Source organism: Glycine max, chromosome 1 (genome assembly GCF_000004515.6).
Source record: "Glycine max cultivar Williams 82 chromosome 1, Glycine_max_v4.0, whole genome shotgun sequence".
NCBI lineage: Eukaryota > Viridiplantae > Streptophyta > Magnoliopsida > Fabales > Fabaceae > Glycine > Glycine max.
In genome coordinates, this window is record NC_016088.4 from 56,223,191 (window position 1) to 56,244,973 (window position 21,783).

The following is a 21,783-nucleotide window of genomic DNA, read 5'->3' on the forward strand; positions in this document are numbered from 1 at the left end:
CCCAGATATTCAATCTAGTTCTGAGCAAATGAGCACTTCGAGAGTTTGAGGGAGAATCGGCCAGCCACCAGAACCTAAAAATCACTCTCCAAATGTACCAAGTGGTCAGTGAAATTTTTCCTATATATCAAGATATCGTCGAAGAATACGATGATATGTTTACGCAGGTAGGGCTGGAATAGCTGATTCATTATAGCCTGGAAGGAGGACGGAACATTGCATAGCCCAAAGGGCATCACGCGAAATTCGTAGTGACCATGATGGGTGCGAAAAACGGTCTTGCTAATGTTGGCTTCATTCATCAAAATCTGATGATATCCCTGCATCAGGTCGAGCTTGGAAAACTATTTGGCGTCGTCGAGTTCGTCAAGCAACTCATCCACTGTGGGAATGGGGAAACGATCATGTATGGTTATGGCATATTGAGCTCGATAGTCAACACAAAAACGCCACGAGCCATCTCGTTTCTTCACAAGTAATACCAGCAACGAGAAAGGGCTAGAGCTGGGTTGGATGAGGCCATGTTGAAGCATTGAAGCTACCTGGTTTTCAATTTCATGTTTCTGATAATAGGGATATCGGTGGGGTCGGATGTTAACTAGAGAAGAGTTGGGAAGGAGATTGATGGTATGGTCTGTCGGGCGAAAGGGGGGTAAGGCATTGATGGGTTGAAACAGGGCAGCGTATTTGGTGGTTAAGGTGTTGATGGCAGTCAAGGGGTGCGAAACTAGTGAAGGTTGGGTTGGAGGGGGCTCAAGGCGAATGTGGAAGAAGGTATTGGTGGTTTCGGCGTGAAGGATCCACTAGAGCTGGGAAGGTGAACCATGCTAAGGCGAGGCCTTCCATGTAGAAGGAAGCAATCGTGAGACGCTCATGGTCAGGGGTGGCATGATACTTAAAGAACTGAGTTATCTTGAATATCCAACCTGTTGGGTCAGACCCGTCGAAGCGGGGAACCTCTAGCTTCATATGGTGAGAGGGGTCCGAGGGTGACAATGTTGAAGGGTTTGTGGAGGAAGATGCAAGATTATGTGGGGTGTGATGAGAGGTTTCGAATTGGGTCATACGATGAAGGAGATCATCAATTTTAGGGGACATGGAAAGATGGGAGGAGGTGAGTTTGGCAATGGTGTCTTCTAGGCGGTCCGCATTAGCTTTGGAACAAGTTGCCTCAGCCATTGCAATGAAAGCACCAACGTTAGTACTTGGAGTTCGAGGATCAAGTTAACCTCCTAAAGCAAAGAAGAGAATAAGGTTCTGGTAATTTTCTCATATATTGCAGAAGTGCTACTTACAATTATATATAGTGGATACTAGGGGACAAGTGCGCGACAACCAAAAAACGGAAAGATAAGTGAATCAAGGAATATCCTAACAAAATGATATTCCTATTATTCTCCACTACCTAAAGGTACGATCTGGTGCATACTACCTAATGTGCACTTCCATCACATACGGTGCATGCTGCATGGGCCTCTGCTATCCATGTTGTACGTAATTTTTTAAGTAAGCTGGGGTTGTGTCCTTTCTTTTGAGCCTCATAGAACTTGCTTCTTGTAGACCCATGGTGCTATTCGTATCATAATGCATATGAGAATTAATCAAAGTCAGACTAAATGAGTCACAGAGATAGCTAGGTTGCATGGTTTAAGTGTTGCATGGACAATAGATATATTAATTCTAAACCCCCATTCCTTATTAACACCATATTATGTTGTTTTTCGTGTTTGTGATGTCTTCTTCTTTGTATGCGACTCCTTCATGATTGCCAAGATTTCTTTGTTGGGAGTTTACCTAAGATTATCGATTTTCATACAGAAAGTGGCACAATAAATTTTGATAATTTTTATCTCTTGAGGTTAATCCCATGACTTTAATTATGGAAATATCTTATTTTTAGTATAAAAACTATAAAATAATTTATAAATGAAATATTTAATATTTGAAATTATTTTTTCATTATGTTCAAAATATATATATATATATATATATATATATATATATATATTAAAATTTTGTCTAAAAAATTAAAAATAAGGATAAAATAAAAAATAAATCCAATTTTAAACACCGATTGAATAATAAATAAGTTAATGTTAAACATATTCCATATCTGGAAAATATGAAAAATACTTAATATTTATTTTCTTATAAAGGAATAAAAAATTAAGTAAAAAAGACTAAAATTATTCATAAGAAACTGCAAAAAGCAAAGTAAATTAGATGAGATAATTTATCTCTTATACAAAAATATTCCAATCCAATTTACCAAAAAAGTGTGATTTGTGATAATAATATAGATAAGGAGAGGAAGGAAGGTAGAAGTGGGGTTCTTTCTGGGTATAAAGCAAAGCGTGTTTGGGTACGGGGGAAAGCAAGGGATGATTTGAAGAGAAGAGTCTAGAAACAACACAACACAACGCGAATGGCTACGGCGCTGGAGAAGAAAGCGAAGGAGGCATTCTTCGACGACGAATTCGGTCTGGCCGTCGATCTCTACTCTGAAGCCATACGATTGGATCCGAACGACGCCAATCTCTTCGCGGACAGAGCCCAAGCCCATATCAAACTCAACGCTTTCACTGAAGCCGTTTCCGATGCCAACAAATCCATCCAATTAAACCCTTCCTTGCCCAAGGCCTATCTTCGTAAAGCCACCGCTTGTATCAAACTCCAAGAATACCACACCGCCAAGGTAGCGCTTCAAAACGGTGCCGCTTTTGCCCAAGACGATTCAAGATTCGCCAACTTGATTCAACAATGTGATCGCTGCATTGCAGGTCAGCTTACTAAAACCTCCTCTTGTTTAGGTTTCAAGTGAAGTGTGAATTTCACATTTGCTTTCTTGAATTTCATTTACCAGAGGAATCAAGTGGCCTTACTAGCACCTTGTCTTCCCATTTGAGCAATAGAAATAATGGGATGACTAAAGAAGAAGCTGAAGGAGACAGTTTGCTTTCCCAAAAGAATGAAGCCACACTAAACAGACCAAAATACAGGTTCTCACTTCTTTAATCCCATGCTCTTATTTCTTAACTTACTAAATTCGTTATTAATTCAACAAGATAACTTATTTCCGTCTTCTCATTTTTTCTGCCATGGCTTTACCTACAATTCCCATGGAGATGGTTGATAGGAAACATTATGTAGAACATTTTAAATGATAATTTATAATTTATAATCATATTACTAGGTCCATGTTTTGATTAAGCTTATTATCGGATCATCAAAAAAAGCTTTTAATCAAGACCTTCCTGGGATAGCTTTTCTTTTTAATGATTATTTCCCCCAAAACAAAGGGCTTTTCAGATATGCACTAGGGGGGTCCCTTTACCCGTGTGATACACTTTGTTGATATGTCATGTGACAACGTTAGAAACTTTAATTGAATTTTTTTTTTTTTTGGTATGTCTGTCTCTCTTGTAGTTGTATGTATGCATATTTCTATTTGTATATATGTATGTTGAAATTGCCGCCTCAATTATCTGGTAACCTGTTCGTTATGCTTAACCAGGCATGAATACTACCAGAAGCCAGAAGAAGTGGTTGTGACAATATTTGCAAAAGGAATATCAGCAAAAGATGTGGTTGTTGACTTTGGTGAACAGATTGTAGGTTTATATAATGGATGCTTCGTTTTTTCCTTTACTTATCCTTGCTTGATTTCTTCATGTTTTACATATATAACTCTCCAGATAACTTGAAGTACTTTAACATTACAGCTTAGTGTTACTATTGACGTTCCTGGCCAAGATGCCTATCATTATCAACCTCGATTGTTTGGAAAGGTAACTAATTTATATTGTCTGTGCTTGGTCATATGCTATCTTATTGAATATTGCATACAATAGGATACCGTTCACTTGTCCGTGCTTGGTGATATACTATCTTTTTTAATATCGCATACAATAGATACCATTTTCTGACAGTGACAAAAAGGTGCTGCTTTATCTACCTTGAGCTTGTGTGCTTATTTCACCATGATGTAGACATTGGATACATAATAAAACATTTTTTTGCTTGGTGGGTCTGAGGGGTCTTTATTGATTCCTCTTACTATTTTTTAAGATCCTGTATTGGGACACTTCAATTATAGAATTAAGGGATTCATTTGGAATAAATTGGTGTAGAATTCCTTTTAACATTGTAAATTAATATCATTCTAAACAAGCTTCATACAAGATTTTGTTAGTTAATGAAAGGAATTATTTTTTTTTGAACATTCCAAACATTTGATCAATTATGTAACTTGGTTGATTAAGAACTTTAATCAATAGATTTATCTTTTTGGATACTAGCAAGGCATTCAATTTGCTCATTCTTTTGATGAATTTGTTTATTTTATGTATATTTGCACATTATTTCAGAATGAGGTGTTTGGGATGTGGGCTGGTGCTACCTTAACTTCAGTGTTTGCGTGAATGTGAGGGTGATTGTTAATCAGGAAACAACTGCTTGATTGTATTCTTTCAATTTGAAAATAGGCTATTTATTACTGTGGGAATTGGCAAATGGCAACATAAATATCCAAATTCATTATTAATTTATTAGTAACTTAACCTTCTTTTTCCTTCTGCACGAGCAAAACAGATCATTCCCAACAACTGCAGAGTTGAGGTGTTGTCAACCAAAATTGAAATCCGTCTTGCAAAAGCTGAAGCTATTAATTGGACATCTCTGGAATATGGCAAGAATACACTTCCCCCAATAATAAATAGGCCGATAGGTGAGATGACTATTTATTTAGTTTATCCTTTTTGTGATTCTGTTAGGATCCAATTGCAAGGTATGGGACTTGAGTCCGATGCTGGAAGTGTGAGATTATAGTGTGAGGTTTATAAGGCCTTGGGCTCTCCAACTACACAACTAGCTTTTGTGGTGTGATTCTCTCAAGGTTCTTATCAATTGGTATCAGAACCTTTTACCATGTCTCTTGGCTGCAAACAAGCGGCACTGGTGGTGACAACGGCATTATAGTGTTCGCCCAGGACTGGTAAGAAGGGCTAGTGCACAGCCAGCCCGCATGGGCTCAGTGGCTGTGGAGTGCAGTGGGATGTTAAGATCCAATTGCAAGTTATGGGACTTGAGTCCCACAAGTATGGCATTTTAGTGTGGGGTTTATAAGGTCTTGTGCTCTCCAACTACAACAGCTAGCTTTTGTGGTGTAGTTCTCCCTAGGTTCTTATACCTTTGGTATTTGCCATAACTGTTAATTGAATAAATGAAAATGTAACCTGCTGCTATTACTTTCCTGATGGTGAGCTTACTCTCGATGTGTATCTATGCAGTTCAATCTGAAAGGGCTTCATACCCATCACCAAAACCAAGGACAAAAGATTGGGATAAGTTGGAAGCTCAAGTGAAAAAAGAGGTTTGCCAGCCCCCAGCCCCCCCAGTTTTGGATAATGCAATTAACTTTGTGTACTTGTTTGTCTGTACATCAACAAAATATTTTTATGTCAGCAAAATGGGCTAATTATGGCAATGTATTTGTTGATGTGATTGTGTTTTTACTGGCGTGTCTCAATTCCTCACCAGCAGTGAGAGTCAATAATGTTGGCATGCTGATGGATGGGTGTAGTGTTTGCATTAATTTGAAATATTCAGGATTTTAAAGTGGACACAGGACCAAATAAATTTTGGTTGAACTGGAGGACCTGAATTGTAAACCTACATGATATGTGTTTATAATAAAAAAATTCTAAAGAGTATACATCAAGATCAAACAGAATCTGTACCTCACTACCTCATCATTTTGTGGAACATGTTTAAACAATATTGACGAAAATGTGGTCTGCTATTCAGGAGAAAGAAGAAAAGCTTGATGGTGATGCTGCTTTGAATAAATTGTTCCGTGATATTTACCAAAATGCAGATGAGGACATGAGGAGAGCAATGAGCAAGTCTTTCGTAAGATATCCATTCTTTGCTTGCTTTGAAATTCATGCATTTTATTTCTGCCAATTGTTCTTAGTTTTTGAAATCATTAAAATTTTTCCCCATTTTCCTTTTTTTAATTGTGCTTTCTTTAGTTGGAGTCAAATGGAACAGTGCTATCAACTGATTGGAAAGAAGTGGGATCAAAGAAGGTGGAAGGCAGTCCCCCAGAAGGTATGGAGTTGAAAAAATGGGAGTATTGATTCGGTACTTAAATATTCATTTGAGCTGATGCTTGTGAGAGTTCAAGTTTGTCTCCTCCCAACCTCCTGCCAAAAAAGAAATTCTGTAATTTCTTGTTATTATTTTGTGTTAAGAGAAATTAATTAGCTGGGATAATGACCTAATTTGCTTTTGCTGTGGAAGTGGATTTTATTTTATTTGTATATGTTGATAATGGTAAACATGATGAAAATCCGGTTTTTAGTTTTTATTTATTTTTTCTCAATTAAATATTGGAAATATTAAGTAATGAAGAATAGCTTAAGCAAAGATGCCTCCCTACAAGTTCAACATTTGTAAAGTCAGACTGAGATTTTCAAAATTTCAGGGATTTTTAAGACTAACTTGATTGTTTACTCTAGAGGGTGACAGGAAAAAGTATTCCACTGGCCACTTGAATCTTATAAGTCAATAAGAAAAAATCATTTCTCAGACACTTTTATTTGATCAAATAAATTTGTAAACTTATTAAAACTAAAAATTAATTAAAATAACTTAATTAACATATATGTAATTTACTTGTATATAGACTTAAAAAACTTTATCCTATTTATTTTTTTAAAGATAATTTCTCATTCAAAATAAGAAATATATTAAATTAATACTATATTTTTTATTGATAGGAATAAAAAAATTATTTAAAATTTACAATAACTCACTTATTAATTTTTCATGTTTAACCAACTAAATTAGATTAATAAAATAATACTAAAGATAAAATTAAAGAGTTAAGATGTGTACATTTAATATTTGGACAAAACTAAAAGAGAAACTGAACAAGATCAAATGGTTGGATATATATTTTGGGTCTAGAAAACAATGAAGGAAGAACGAGGAAAGACATAACATGTTCTATGCGTACATTGATCATAAACCACAAAACACTAATTATATATGATTTAAATATGTTAGGTTGTTTTTAGATTATTACCTAAAAATTCATTTTTTTTGTCAAATAGTTGTCTAAAAAAATATTTCAATTTATTACTTATCGTTTAGTCTCCCTTCCATTAAGTGATAACGTGACAGACGAAATGCGATAAATAGTAAATTGAAATAAAATTTTCAAATACTTAGTTGAAAAAAAAATTAAGTAATAATCTAAAAATGATATTTTTCAAGTATGAAAAACTTAATTAAATCAGATTTAAAATGTGTTTCATTCTTCAATTATACATCCATCTTAATTCTTATCTAATATCAATCTTTTTAGGTGTCTCCTTATTTGTTGGAGTTCAAAAAACACAACAAAATGCATGATCTCCTCCCTATTGACTAGTGAAGTACAATAATTAAAAATATTCTTAACATAAAACATAATATTATCTAAAATAATAATTCATAAAAATCATATATCCTATATTTAGTATTTTTATATAGTTTTAATATATACTAATAAGACAATTTTTTTAACAAATATTAATTTGTTAATTTTATTAAAAATATTAGTTGAAGAATTCGAACTCAATCTCTCTCCCCTCCCTTCACCCTTCCCCAATCAGAGTCAACCTTACATCTCCCTGGTAAGATAAAATTATCTCTAGATATTTTCATTTTTTTTCCTCCCACTACCCTAAACCATTACTATTTATTTTGTAAAACTTCAATCAATCCCACTACTCTCGATGGGGTTTTGTCCGAAAATAATTTCAAAGAAAAGATGAAAACCATGAGACTTACATAATAAAAATAAAAAACCTTTAATATGTCTGTCTGGTTATAGTCAAAATATATATTGCCACAAGATAACTGTATTTACAGCCTATCAAAGATGAAATTCAGGTGCAGCTTTCTTTAAGTCTTCCAATGTGTGAGTGGAGCCTTGCAGAAATGTTATCTACTGGAAGAACGATTATGAGCATTTGCATTTCTATTGTTTGCAATAAGCACATCCTGTTGGGTCGTGGCGGGTTGCAAAGAGGAAATACCGGTCCGTCGAATGGGTTGTGGACCTGGTGGCCTTGAATTTTGACCTTGTGTTGGCGTAATTATTCGCTGTGCAATAGACTCATCGTTAAGCTGACTTAAATCTAGACTTCCACGCATTCGTCCAGTGGGAGCCCAATTCTGTTCTGATTGCGAACTGAATAATTCTTCAGGCCTAGAAACTGACTGTGCTGTATTTCCTCTTTGCTCTGTTGTTAACCCGTGGAAAGGGGTGCCTGCTACGGTACTTTGATTTTGAACCAAAACAGATGGCCTGGCAGGCTGGTTAGCAACCATACCTCTAGCTTGATGGCTATGAGTAGTAGCTCCAGATGTTGGAACATTCCTAGCATGGGAACTACCTTGTCCAGCAGCCACTGAAGCACCCCTGGCTGCCGCCTGAAAATTCCCAGATTGCGGAACACCTTGCTGGATGCGGGGCCATTGGGCATTAGATGATCTTGGTGGGGGTGGCCGGAGATTCAGAGCTTGCTGCAGATGCAAATTTCTAAATTCAGAAAACGCATTTGCTCTGTATTGGTTCTGCGGTTGAGTTGGTGCTGACGTATTTATAAGTGGTCCCCGATTCTGATTTCAATGGAAAGTAAAAGGTAAGTACAAGAGCCATAACACAAAGTAAAACATAAAAGTAAGATTCTTCTAATGATTTTCAACTTCACAACGAAAGAAATTAATTATAGGCATCAATGATTATTACAGTATAAGAAATGAAGATTAACAAACCAATACAATGTATAATAGGACATACTCACATCTCCAAAGGTTCCCCCAGAGCATCTACATGCTCACCTTTTTTTTTAATATAAATTTTAGCAGACTTTTCTTGATTTCTCAATGGTATATGATTTCAAGATAGTGTACACTTGTTTTAAGATGAAGAACATCTTAATCTTATCACTTATAAGTGTAGAATCTCAAGGTTGATTTTTTTTTTTTTGCAAGGAGTTTTGATAAAAGAGCATGCAGTTGATCCATGAGAGAATCCAATTACATAACAGAGTTAACAACATGAGTATGTTAATATGGATATGTGATCACACAAAAACTGATATAGAAATTCAAAAATTGGTTAAGGTGGTTTGGATAGTACAGAGTATGCCACTAAAAGCACCGGAGATCCAATGATTTTTAACCCTAGGAAAAGGGGTAAAGGGAGATCAAGAAAAACATTGGAAAAAATTATTGAAAGAAATCTCAGTAAATAATATCCCTAAGAATTTGGTTTTTAACCAAATCCATTGGTATCGTATAATCGATGTAGTTGACCTTACCTAATGGGATGACTATTGTTAATTTGGAAACAAAATTTTTAAACAATGTTAAGTTCAGCACATCTTTTTTATGATTGAGTGTTTACGTTGTCATGTTTTCCTTTCAAGGTACCACAAGATATCAACACTGAAAGTTAAGGAACAACATAACATAAAACAGCAGGTTGTCACTAAGGTACAGATTAAATATACAGTGCATCCTCAAAAGAAGCTACTAAAAAAAAGGAGTAATAATATAGTACTAACAAACCAAACCTGTGTTGCAGTGTGATGCTGAAATGCAGGTGAATTTACACCTGAGACCTGAGGCAGATTCATTGGGGTTCGAGAAAAATGTTGTTGTCTTTCCGTATCACTTAGTATGGCATTCAAAGTATCTACAGAGGTAGGGTTGGACAAAGAAATATGAGGAGTAGCAGAGGAATTGCTAGGTAGCAAGGAACTATTCAAATTAGTTATTGAATTTTGCTGTGGTCCCAATGCCTGAGATTGGACTGGGAGGGCCTGAACAGCTACCGGAGTCCTATGAATATGTCTTGGTGCTGAGGATGATCTGCCATACTCGTTAACTGAATTCATATGATTCATCTGCATCTGCAAGTTGTTTGGTCCCAAAAATTGATTATGCATGGCAGAGTTAACAACAGGGTTATTGTCATGACCAGCAGATTCCTGACTAAATGTAGGAGAAACAGTATCAGGCAGAACAGGTAGCTCAGAATTACCAACTGTTGGGGTATCAGACCTACTACGGACAAAACAAACTCCAGGCCAAAAGTCATCTATTTGAGTGGCAACATTTTGATTAACACCAGTAGAGTTCATACCCAAGGAAGTTGAATTTGGGGTGACAAACTGACTATGAATAGATGCCGGGGTAGGTTTTCTTTCTACAATATCACAAGAGCCCACTGTATCCAAACCATCATCATCTTTGGTGAGGTCAACAGTACCAGGAGGGCAAGTAGATTCTTGTGGTTGAGTTTGTTCCTTTTCACAATTGCGTGCCTTCTTCTGCATCTTATCCACATCATGATCCTTTTCCAAGACTGCCTTCCATGATCCATTAGCAAGAACAATCACTTCCGTAATGTTCTCACCAACATTTTTCAGGACCTTTATTTAAAAAGAAAAAAATAATTAGAGGCTTTTATTTTTCAACTCCCTTCCTGTTCAACCTTTCATTAATCCCTAGGGTCAATTTGGTGTACCCTTAAACTTTTTTATGTGTGTAGTGGTGATACGAGATTAATACAAAACTATAAGCCAAAATTTTCACTCCCAATCTTAAGGTGATACCAATAACCAAACTGACTCTAGGTGTGAGAGGATAAACAACATAATACTCAATTGAAGGATTAAAGAAGTAAATCAACTTGCCTCAACCATGTTTCGGTCAAGACGAATATCAGCATAACAGACATTCTGAATGCAATGAGGGCAGCGCCAGGATGGCCTTTTTGAATTCATATTAATGAAGTTGTCAAAGTCAAAACACTACAATAACGAGAGAAGACAAATGTCAAGCCGAAGGGATGAAACAAATGGGGAATATATAAACATACACGTACAACCACACCACAGACAGACTTATAGCAATTAACCAGGTCATAAAATTTTCACTTTATCATGAGAAGGTATTGTTCTAGATACATTTAAGCAAATTTTACTATTTTAGTACTTTTATCCATACTAAATACCAGAGAGAGAACGGCATAAGTTGCAGTGACAATTTGCTGCACATTAAGTGATGCTAATGCAGGAATAGTCACCTGGAAATGTTTGCATGAATGCCCTTTAACAGGAGTCTTGATACGTGTAAAGCTGTTTTGTACAGATAAAACACAAGACCATCAACTCTTGTCAAAAACGACATTTAGAAAAGAGAAGGACAATCATAAAAAAAAGAGATGAAAACCCAATGTACTTTATAGATAACTGAACAAATTATCTTAAGCATAATTTCTGCAGAGTAAAGCATTCCAGTAAAAAGGAAATAAGCCACAAAACAAGTGTAACTGAAGAGTGATAGATTAAGAAACAGACTGCTGGGTTCTGGATGAAAAAGTATAAATATAATATTCATTATTATGGTTATTTGATAGCAAACATCATTAGGAAAATAGAAATCAGGATAAAAAGAAAAAAAATCCCAATAAAATATTTTTAATATTTTAGATTTATTAATTAATTTCATAGATATTCTATCAAGTACTCTGTACACGACAACCACATAACCATTGTTCATTCATATCTAACTGTAGCCCAATAGAGAAAGGTACCAGAAGTGAAAATAGGGCATAAGTTCCATTAAAGTGAAATTACAAAAAAAAATAGCACTGAATGAATAAACTATATAATTAATAATTTAATATTAGAGATCAGCTAATTAAAGAGGACTTGTTACCTCTGACTTTCTACAATGAACACATAAAGTAGTTCTAACTAAAATTCCAACACAAACATGGCCAAAGGAAACTAGATTTAGCCAAAACATTATTAGACCATCAACATATTAATTGTGAACAGATACAAAGGATAACAGCACAAATGACTAATTCCCCCATTCTTCTAATTCAAGGTCGGCTAAGGGCAAAACTTTCTAATGGACTAGATCCAGAGACAGTGAGAGACTAAAATGGATTTCTAATAACAACTACCATCTGTGTTTACTACTATGCCCAATCTAAAGATGGGATTTCTAGCGACTGACAAAGCAAAGGAATCAAGAAAGAAAAAGTTATCATTGATCAGTGTCATGAACAAAGAAGATCACAACATACCTTATTGGACAATTAAGTGAAATCTGTGAAGCCCCCTCAATAATATCTGAATCTATATATAGGCAAAAAGATAATGAATTAGCAATGGTGGATTAATAAATATAAATAACAATAAGATGTAGTATTAAAAAAAACCCCACAGTTCATCCAAAATATCCAAATTATACCTGAATCAACAGATGTAACAGCAGGCTGAAGATAATCTTGAAGAACTGGATCCTCAAGAAAAGGTGTAAAACTCATATAGGCAACAAGTACAACATAACGACCTTCACAATGATAATGGTTACAATACAGTAAGATGCATATATCGATAGCTATTAGGATGACAGGGAAGAACAGTAGTTTTAAATGCTTACCATTGAACTGGCCCACAGCTTGAAGAAGATTTGTCCCAAATTTAAGCATACCAGTCACATTAGTTGGCACCTGTGGTCCAGGATCCTGATTAACAAAATGACAAAGATAGAAGCTGATGTCATACCCAAGAAAAAAATTCCAAACTAAATGTTTAAGAATGTATGAACAAATATACAACAGACCATTTGAACATTAGTCCTATTGAGTACTCCTTTTCCATTGAGGAGAAAACTACAACATATACAATAAAAGTCAGTCAGCATCAATGTAGACCCCCTCCACTCATTTAAAATGTTTAAAAGCAACCATACTTCACTTGCTGAGGATTTATGAGGCATGCTGATGTCTCAATGTTATCTGTTTGTGCCACCAATAAAAACTGCAGTTGAAGAATGCAATATAACTTAGAACAAAAACCAAAAAGAGAAAAAAATAGTAACAGGTGTATTCAAATTACGAATAAAAAAAATCAATTAATACTATTATTGATAAGCCAAAGAAAATAGATAGTGACCGAAGGTACAAAAGAAACTAAAATATGCTAAACCTTAGATCAAATTATGAAGCAAGCAACATCTTCAAATATGAGGAGAGAAGGAAAGAAGTTTCTAGATATTATTTGACAATTCCCAAAAGATACAAATCCTAACATGAATGTACAGGTTAATCCTAATAAATGAAAATTAGAAACTTTGGGCAATATAATACATTCTAATAATTATAAAAACTACAAGGATGTGTATAGGAAAGAGAACAGATATTCCATCCTGAATTAGTTATTTACGTATTTACAACACTACCCCTTAAGCTGGTGAATGGATGTCAATCGTTCTCATATTGCAAGCTGCTAAAATGACTTAGTAGCCAGGCCCTATGTTAAAACTAGGAGAAATTGTCACACAATGGTTTGCGAAAGGGAGAGTGGTGCAAATATACTAAGCCCATTAAAAATAATTTCTTCCAATAAGGCGGTACGTTTGGTGAAGAATAGGAAGATCATTAGGGTTCAAAGGTGCTAGTGAAGCGGGATGGTATTGGCCTACCATATGAAGGCATGAAGGTGTCAATGGTGGCTGATACTATGGGCAGAAGAAAAAATGGCCATAATGAAGGCAGCAAATAGAGGGCACAATGAAGTTGTTAAATGCTGCAGTGAAGCAGTGTGGTTTTGGCCTACCGTATGAAGGCATGAAGGTACAGACAAAGGTGCCAATGGTGGCTGATGCTCTGGGGCCTGAGCAGAAGCAAAAAATGAGCATAATGAAGGCACCAAATGTTTCAATGAAAGCAGCAAATAGAGGGCAAAATGAAGGTGCCAAATGCTGCAATAAAGACAGTGAATAGAGGACATAATGAAGGTGTCAAATGCTGCAAGAAAGATGGTGAACAGAAGGTACAACATAAGTGCCAAATGCTGCAATTAAGGCAGCGAGTAGAGGGCACAACAAAGTTATCAAATGCAGCAATAAAGGCAACCAAGAGGGCTGCAATGAAGGTGGCTAGGGTTTTTTCCGCAGAAGCAGAGTTCCTAGATTGGGAGCTTTGCTATCAAGTTTAAAACAGAAGATAATAAGCTTTGATACCATCTTGAAATATGAGGAGAGAAGAAAATGAGTTTATAAAATATTATTTGATGATTCCCAAAATATACAAGCTCTAACACGAATATATATGATAACCCTAATAAATGAATATCTAGTCACACAAACCATGTTTAACAAAACAAGTCAATTCTTACAATTTTGTCTTTAAGAACTTCACTCTTGGTAATATGAAAATCAACCACAGAAGCTCCATATCCAGGCTGCATTGCAGGTAAAATCATGTTAAATACATTCTCAACATGAAATAAGAACCAAATTGACAAATCACAAGGAACTACTTGGGCTTCAATCGATGCAAGTATGGGACCCAATTTAAATTTAGGATAGAACCTGCAAGAAAATTCACATGTAGGAAAATTATTACTATTTCAGGTAAAATAAAGTGATAAATTCAAATGCACTATTTCTTATAGGTCTTTTTGTTTTTCCAAGTTGTGATTCTTGTCTGTGGTGATAGTTGCAACTAGCAAGATACAAAAAACACATAAAGCAAAATAGTGTTGTCTATATTAGAAAAAGAAAAGATGTAGCTGAAGTTGAAGATATGTAGAAGAAGTTCGTAGGACCCTACTTCTGCATTATTGTTGATATTGCAGTACTGCAAGATCTAGGTCCAACATTAATAGTCCCCAAACTGCTGTAGACCTTTCTGATCTACACTACACAAAGATGATGGTAAGAAAACATGACAATTAGAAGCCACCGTATGGCAAAGAAGAAAAACTAACATATAAGCAAACCTCATCAGCAATAGTAACAAGTTCTTCAGATTCTTTTGTTTGGAACCATCCAATTTCACAAGCATTCTATAATTATGAAAAGTGTCAGTAGGAAATTCAAAACTATATAAATGTCATGGTGCATAACTTCTGGAAGTTTATAGAGAAAAATATTAAAGATAAGCTCAAAAGACCTAGTATAAATACAATGTCACATTTTGGTCATAGTGATATAGATGAGATGAGTGGTGACATAAGAACCAAAATTCTGCAAGAACTAAAAAAACATTCAGAATCAGATATCTGCATAAACTTTCACGATTTCATAGTTTCAACACAATTATTCTTGCCAAAATATTATAATTCCTGAAAAACTTCGCCAAGTAACAGCTAATAGCGATGAGCAACAACATCGTAAAATGAAAGTACCTTTATAGATATCATCAATACCATCATAGCCGCTTGCGAACATTCATCATTTTTTAGTTGACATATCTACATGGGAAGGGGAAAAAGTAAAAGCCTAAAACATAAATGAACATCATAATTAAAGAGTGAAAAAAGGCACCCACACGACACAATGCAATGGGAATCATCACCTGTTTCACAAGTAGTGGCAGTTCATGAGCCTTGGGTGGAGTTTCGCCATTGGCAAGTGCATAATCAATGCCTCTGTAAAATGTCAAAAGCAAACCTAGTAAAAAGCCCAGCACATTTGTAACAAGACTGAAATTTGATCCGACTCTAGCAAAAAGTGCATTATTTGGAATGCGTGACAAAAAATATAAGATTAGAAAATACGGACCGAGAGAGGGAGAGGCAGAGGTTGTAAAATTCGTAAGGCTCGCCTCGGTTGCCAGGTTGAGCAATCCAAGACAAACGGTCCGCAACTTTGTTGATTCTGAACAAGTTCACCACTGACGGCGACGTATCCGATGTCAACGCCGGCAAACTGTTGTTCATTTGCACTCGAGCTCCGTCGTCGTTTTCTTCCCCAAGAGAGGTTTCCAATCTTGCTGATTCGTAAATTCTCAACAGCTCAAGTGAACACTGTTTACTGCTTGGATTTGGAAGTAAATCACCACCCGAATTGGTTGGAGCAAGCCGGATCGGGTTCAATATTACAACTTGGGTAATTACGGGTGGGTAAATTCGGATCGGGTTTCGGGTAACCCAAAAGGTTGAACGCAACCCATTTCATTTGCGAATAAGAGCAGTGAGGGCACGAAAACAAAAATCAGAGATAGATATGAACCACTTCTCTCCTACTTCAAAATCCATTCGGGTTTTGTAAGGTGAACCCGTACCCGATTTGATTTGTCTCGGGTTGACTACTTCAGAAATACCTTTGGTCTGCGAAATCGGTCAAGTGGAATCTATTTTTATCGGGTTGGATTGGTTGACGGGTTAGCCCGACACATGTTCACATGCAGTAATATCTTTTTTTTTTATTTAACTAGGTGTACCAGTGCAAAAACACGACCAATGTAAAAAAGAAGAAAAAGGCACAGAAATAAAAAATAGAGGAATGTAAAAAAGAGGAAAAAGGCACAGAAAAATAAATAAATTAGAGGAAGGGTGCGGGGGTTGCAAGACGCAACTCGCACTAAGTAACCCGTGACAATAGAAACTGGTACTGACACATGGATGGATGATGAATAAATTACAACTTGCACAGATTTATTAACATTATTGATAACATGTTCTGTGCGCATGGTAAGAAATTTCGCACGGTAAAATTAAATTAAAAATAAACAAGTACGTAAACTATACTATCTGTATAAAAAAAAGGTAAATTATACTGAAATTAAATTATATATTTTGTATTTTATAAGGAAGATATTATTATAAAAAAAATCAAATATAAAAAAATGGATATAAATCTATGCATAATGATAATGTGATTTCTTTTTTTGGTTAATGATGATAATGTGATTTATACTCAGTACTAGTAGCACTTGACATCCAGGATCTTTGTGGTGAAAAACTGAAAATGAAAGTCCCTCTAATCCACTCGACTTTCCATTATGTCAACCTAAGGATGTTCCCAAGCTTGTTGTTTCCACAAGGATTAGTAATAATCTACGTTCAGGCAAACAGGAATCTCGTCGATCAAGCTTCTCAGCCTTTCCATGGTCACATGCTTTTGGAAGCCATTCTAGAAATAATTCATATGCAGTTAAGTTATCAACAAGTAGAAGCACATGCCAATGCAAGGTAAATGGGCAAGGATAGGTGTAATTGCTAGCTCTACTGATATTGATTGTGGTTGTTTCACAAATCTTGATTTGTTTAGTTATGACCAGAGCCTTCTTCCTTCAACTGGCAGTTCAAATAATGAAGTTTGTCCATCCTTTTTTGCTACTGTCAATGGAATTCCTCATCTCCTGTCACACATTCTACAGATTCTAGGTTGCTGCAGGTACAATATTTTCCTTGGCTACCTGAATTTCTGTTACTTTTTCCCTCTCCTTCACCCTTTACCTGTTATTGAGTAAAGCACATCTTTTGCATATACCAGCACTTGTCTGACTATATTGTACACCAGTTGTCCTTTATGTATGCTCTTTTCCTTGATTGGTGTCACAACCGGGTCTGTGATGGGGTGACTAAAAAATAAAAATAGGGAGTTGTTATTGAGTTTATTAACGGAAAATATTAGGAAAAAAAAACTTAAAAGGAAAATAGTCATTGAAACTAAATTTTGGGTTCCAAAAAATCTATGTTGAAGTTGCAAGTAGATATAGGTCTATATGTCTTCACCCCTGCTCACTATATTAGTCTCTGACAGATGCACACTGTCCAAGATTATTATAAGCTGCAGAAACTCTGTGAAATTGCAACTTACTCATCGAGACTGAACCCATATGGAATTATAAAATTGCAGAAGGAAACTTCACAGAAGACCATGAAAGGTAAAAACTTTAAGCCAACTGCAAAACTTGAAGAAGTGCCTTCAACACCATTTCAGCGGTTGGATCCAACATGGTGGCCAGAAGTGTCGACCAAATAATTCTTGCAAAGAAGTCAAGAGTTTCCATAGTTGAGAATAAAATTGGTGTTCATTCCAATAATTCTTGGAAAGGACAAGTGAGAATGATCAAGCATTATCTAATGTAGAAACCTCGACTGCTGACAGCTTTGCATATATTATCATTATGGCTGTAATGAGATTGTTGCAAAGGTTCATTTTCACAAACTAGTTTCAAATGTTGTAAATTTGTAATTTAAATATAGGTGTACAAAACAGCATAATTCTTTGTTCGCTGTATAGCATTTGACTCATCTGAGGCAACAATAGCAAGCAAGCTCTGTCACTGTTTTTGCGCGTGCTTATGTAGGACGACTTTATGCAACCGACATGCCATAGCAATGACATGCCGCGTCTGTTATTATTTTTCTTAGCTAAACTGCTACTCTGCTTAGTGCGGGAGTGACTTACAGTAGTGTGATGCCCCATGCGTGGGTAATTTGGTCCTTACCACTGATTAGAGATGTGACCTAAACTTTTAGTAGAAGGCACAATGAAATTCATTCTAGATGAAAAGTGGAAATTAGTAGAAACGAGTTGAATCTTTATCAGTTTTATCAATTCGAAAGATATGATTTGAGAAATTGAACGTGGCTTAAACTTCAAACCTTTCATCCTTTATTTATAATCTCTCATGGCCACGATTACCAAAACTTGAAAATATATTACTTCATCTCAAAATTTTAACAATACAGGAAGTAAAAAGATTATACACGTAATGAGAAAAGTGTCAAGTAAACATTTGATCGAGGAGTAAGACGAGTGCCATGGCAAAGGCAGGATCAAAGCCAGAGTGCACAATTAACTGAAAAATCTCTATCCCAAAAGAGACGTTTTTGGTGTTAGCTTCCTTCCTCTTGATTTCAGCCACGACCCTTCTGCACTCATCCAACACCTTACACGTTCGATGTGCGTAGGAACCCTCTATGGTAAATGCCGCACACCGTTTATCTGAATGTGAAGAAGCTCCACGGTACACGTAGGCCTGAACGTTGGTGTTGCCATGTAAAATATTCACATGCTTCCTTACACAACAAATTGGCCTATTTGATGACTTGGACAAGTTACTACTACTCCTCCTAGTCCTCGTACGCATGTTATTGTTCCCCACTTCCCCTTCATACACAAACCAGCTATCTAACACTCCAAGCTTCTGCACATCACAAACCATACATAAACTATTACTTTTCGTTATGTAGATAGGTATATCTTTAATTTTTATATAAACAAACTTAAAAAGGAAGAAGAAAATATAACATAAAAATTAAGAATAATGAAGAGAGCTAGATACCCTGCGGCGGCACATGGTGAGGATAGATTTTCCTGAGGCATCCATGAGAGTGACTTCGTTGGGTCGACCAATATAATTGTCGACACGATACACCAAATTTCCATGAGAATCAATCACCGTGAATCCTTTGCAACTCATCACCAAGGATTTTCTCCAAACTGTTAGAGATGTGCACAACTTTTCTGCTGCCTTGTTTTTCTCCTCCTCCTGTTCCTCGTGCACTGCTCTTGACAGGGATTTGAGCCTTGGAAACACCCTCATCTCTATCTCTCTTATTTTGATCTTCTTAATGGAATTCAGAGTCTCTTACTTTCTACTACCTTGCTAGCTAGATTCTCAGTCTTAAGTTCGAACGGGACCAAGGGACATATTTATACTATATTATTTTCACCGAAAAGATAATTATTTAGTTGGTTTTCAATTCTGCTGCTACCATGGGTGACAATATGACATGGTGACATACCCACCCTTATTTATAAGCACACACTCTTTTCTTCAAGGAACACGTATTATTGTATAGGGCCAGGACGTTGACATGTCCTTTTAAAGACACGTTGTTGTTACTTTCTTTTTCTTCTTTTTTTGGGATTTTATATTAACATTTTATTCAATAATAATATAAACTTAACGGATTTCATTTATTTTAAATATATATATATATATATTAACAAGGTTTGGTGTAAATTTAAAATGATGTAAAATTCAAAAAATTTACATAGTACGTTTACATATGATCGGGGATCTTCTTGAATTGGTTTATTTGGTAGTGTTAATTTTTTAAATTATTGCTTCAAAAACTCCTTTTGAACATGTGAGATTTCTTGAAGATTTTTTTAAATTAGCTGTATCTAGTTAGTATCTTTTTTAGTTTTGCTATAAAAGACTGATTGAAGAGATATTTAGAGAGATACAAGAAGAAAAGTATTACATTGAAATGCTTCAAGTAACAGAAACAGGGGAAAGGCGACGCGTGGCAGATTTGCATTAAAGGTGGATCTAGAAGGATTCCAAAACTCTACTACTATTATACTTTTCAAGATCTGGGCTTGTTATTTTCCTAGCTAGTTACGTCTACAAATAGACTACATTCTAGAGGGAGACTACTGACTACTCTTGAGTAGAGAGAATGATCAAAAGAAATTTGTATTAGTTAAGGAAAACATTAACAGATTTTTTTGGGATATTGTTTAAAAAATATATATTTATCTCTGCTAACATTATAAATTAGAATGTATAATTTAAAAAATTGGAATTTTCACTCTTTAAAATTACATTTTTAGTGCTTTTTTTCTTTTAAAAGAGATGCATTTCACATAATATACTCGTAATGAGTAAAAAAATTCCTTTCAACCATACCAAATTATCTTCTTTTTTTTTGTAGTAACTACTTATCTTTTTTAATTTGCCCTCTGTTATTTTTATCTCCAAATTAAATTTGTTTTTTTTTATTGTGAATGATTAAAAGTAATTTAACTTAATAATTTAAACTATTCATTTGTAAATCTAAAATATAAATAATGCATTGAAAAGTATATATTTACTATAAATTCTAATATAATATCATTTGTATATATTAAAAATATTTAAATATATAATTTTAATCATATCAAAAAATTGTGTGTTTTTTTTTAAATAAACGAGCCAGCAAGAATATAATGTGACATTTAACGTCCACCTTATTATCCTTTAGTGATGTTTACTAATGCCTATTAATGTTTGGACTAATTTCTACTCAAAAAAATTGGTTTGGAGCAATTTAACCTACGGAATGTAGAATTGGATTTTCCAAATATTTTTCTTCTTTAAGGAATAATTAATTTGTCGACACCTCATATTTTTCAGGAGTATATTAAACATTAATATTTTTTTATAACAATACCTTGCGAGACTCTTAATTAAATAAACGAAGGACAATAATGAAATGGGTACAACAGACCAGTGGTGTAGTCTTTCAATTGGTCAAGCAGCTGAAAGTGAAACTTGCATGTGGTCTGTGGTCATATGGTGCGTGCTGCCATTAAAAACATACGAGACTAATTGGTTTGACAATAAACGTTGAGGGGACCTCGTTGATATAAATTATGTTTAGTTATACCTAATTTATTCTGTTTCTTTTGTGCATGATTTTGATTTTCTAAAAAGTTAATTAAGCTTCTTTTTTCATTAAAAAAATTAACAAATTTAGTTTCATTAGTTTTGTTTATCGGCAATTTAGTTTCATTGGTAACTTTTTTTACTTTAAACCATCAAAATCTCATTTTTCATTTAATTTTTTATAATTGAATAGATTAAATTTTTAAATATCGAATACTAAAATATCAAATTTTATCTAAAATAAAACTCTAAAACTTTCTTTCTTCAAATCCCTAATCTTACTAGCTATAAAACTCTATATTTTTTAAAAAAATTCACTAAATTTATATTTTTCTAAACTTTAAATTATGTTTTATTCCAAGTCCATTATAAAACTTTAAATATTTTCACTGAAAATCATATCAATGAATTTTAATTAAGAGAAAAAAAGACAAGTTTAAATTTGTTTAAAAAAATTTAAAAAAAAACAAAATTGTACACCTTCCATTCCAATGTTTTAGCATTTTCTTTTTATTCCAAAGTTA

At 34.8% G+C, this 21,783-nt stretch overlaps 4 protein-coding genes across 11 annotated transcripts; 2 read left to right on the forward strand and 2 right to left on the reverse strand.

Moving 5' to 3' along the window:
• Positions 1 to 2,425: 2,425 nt before the first annotated feature.
• On the forward strand, positions 2,426 to 6,140 carry LOC100194420 (SGT1-1). Its single transcript, NM_001249643.1, is given in 8 exon segments — positions 2,426 to 2,780; positions 2,864 to 2,999; positions 3,515 to 3,611; positions 3,723 to 3,788; positions 4,591 to 4,726; positions 5,289 to 5,371; positions 5,806 to 5,910; positions 6,033 to 6,140. Coding segments are annotated over 8 exon segments (1,086 nt in total).
• Positions 6,141 to 7,843: 1,703 nt separating this feature from the next.
• On the reverse strand, positions 7,844 to 16,036 carry LOC100780539 (E4 SUMO-protein ligase PIAL2). 3 transcript variants are annotated; one of them, XM_006573727.2, is made up of 16 exons: positions 15,649 to 16,036; positions 15,443 to 15,515; positions 15,273 to 15,338; positions 14,865 to 14,930; positions 14,696 to 14,778; positions 14,403 to 14,454; positions 14,259 to 14,324; positions 12,832 to 12,899; positions 12,703 to 12,751; positions 12,520 to 12,604; positions 12,328 to 12,429; positions 12,161 to 12,212; positions 11,150 to 11,201; positions 10,758 to 10,874; positions 9,633 to 10,493; positions 7,844 to 8,673 (listed from the first exon to the last, which is right to left on the reverse strand). In XM_006573727.2, exons 1-16 carry the CDS (start codon positions 15,804 to 15,806, stop codon positions 7,993 to 7,995), a joined length of 2,631 nt encoding a protein of 876 aa, XP_006573790.1. In that variant the 5' UTR covers positions 15,807 to 16,036; the 3' UTR covers positions 7,844 to 7,992. The 3 variants fall into 3 exon arrangements, with proteins under 3 accessions (XP_006573790.1, XP_014632556.1, XP_014632565.1); XM_014777070.2 differs by having other exon boundaries at positions 15,273 to 15,366; positions 15,649 to 15,705; XM_014777079.3 differs by lacking the exons at positions 15,273 to 15,338; positions 15,443 to 15,515; positions 15,649 to 16,036 and having other exon boundaries at positions 14,696 to 14,783.
• A 96-nt stretch (positions 16,037 to 16,132) lies between these two features.
• LOC102667270 (uncharacterized) lies at positions 16,133 to 18,114 on the forward strand. 6 transcript variants are annotated; one of them, XR_001388872.2, is made up of 3 exons: positions 16,133 to 17,060; positions 17,150 to 17,265; positions 17,635 to 18,114. XR_001388872.2 is itself a non-coding variant. In XM_006573729.3 (3 exons), the coding sequence occupies exons 1-3, from the start codon at positions 16,837 to 16,839 to the stop codon at positions 17,702 to 17,704; spliced, it is 420 nt and encodes a 139-aa protein (XP_006573792.1). In that variant the 5' UTR covers positions 16,133 to 16,836; the 3' UTR covers positions 17,705 to 18,114. The 6 variants fall into 6 exon arrangements, 3 of the variants coding, with proteins under 3 accessions (XP_006573792.1, XP_006573793.1, XP_014632575.1); XR_005892332.1 differs by having other exon boundaries at positions 17,731 to 18,114; XR_005892333.1 differs by having other exon boundaries at positions 17,173 to 17,265; positions 17,731 to 18,114.
• Positions 18,115 to 18,518: 404 nt separating this feature from the next.
• On the reverse strand, positions 18,519 to 19,615 carry LOC100804978 (protein LURP-one-related 17). Its single transcript, XM_003517435.4, has 2 exons — positions 19,166 to 19,615; positions 18,519 to 19,027 (listed from the first exon to the last, which is right to left on the reverse strand). Exons 1-2 carry the CDS (start codon positions 19,424 to 19,426, stop codon positions 18,605 to 18,607), a joined length of 684 nt encoding a protein of 227 aa, XP_003517483.1. The 5' UTR covers positions 19,427 to 19,615; the 3' UTR covers positions 18,519 to 18,604.
• Positions 19,616 to 21,783: the final 2,168 nt, after the last annotated feature.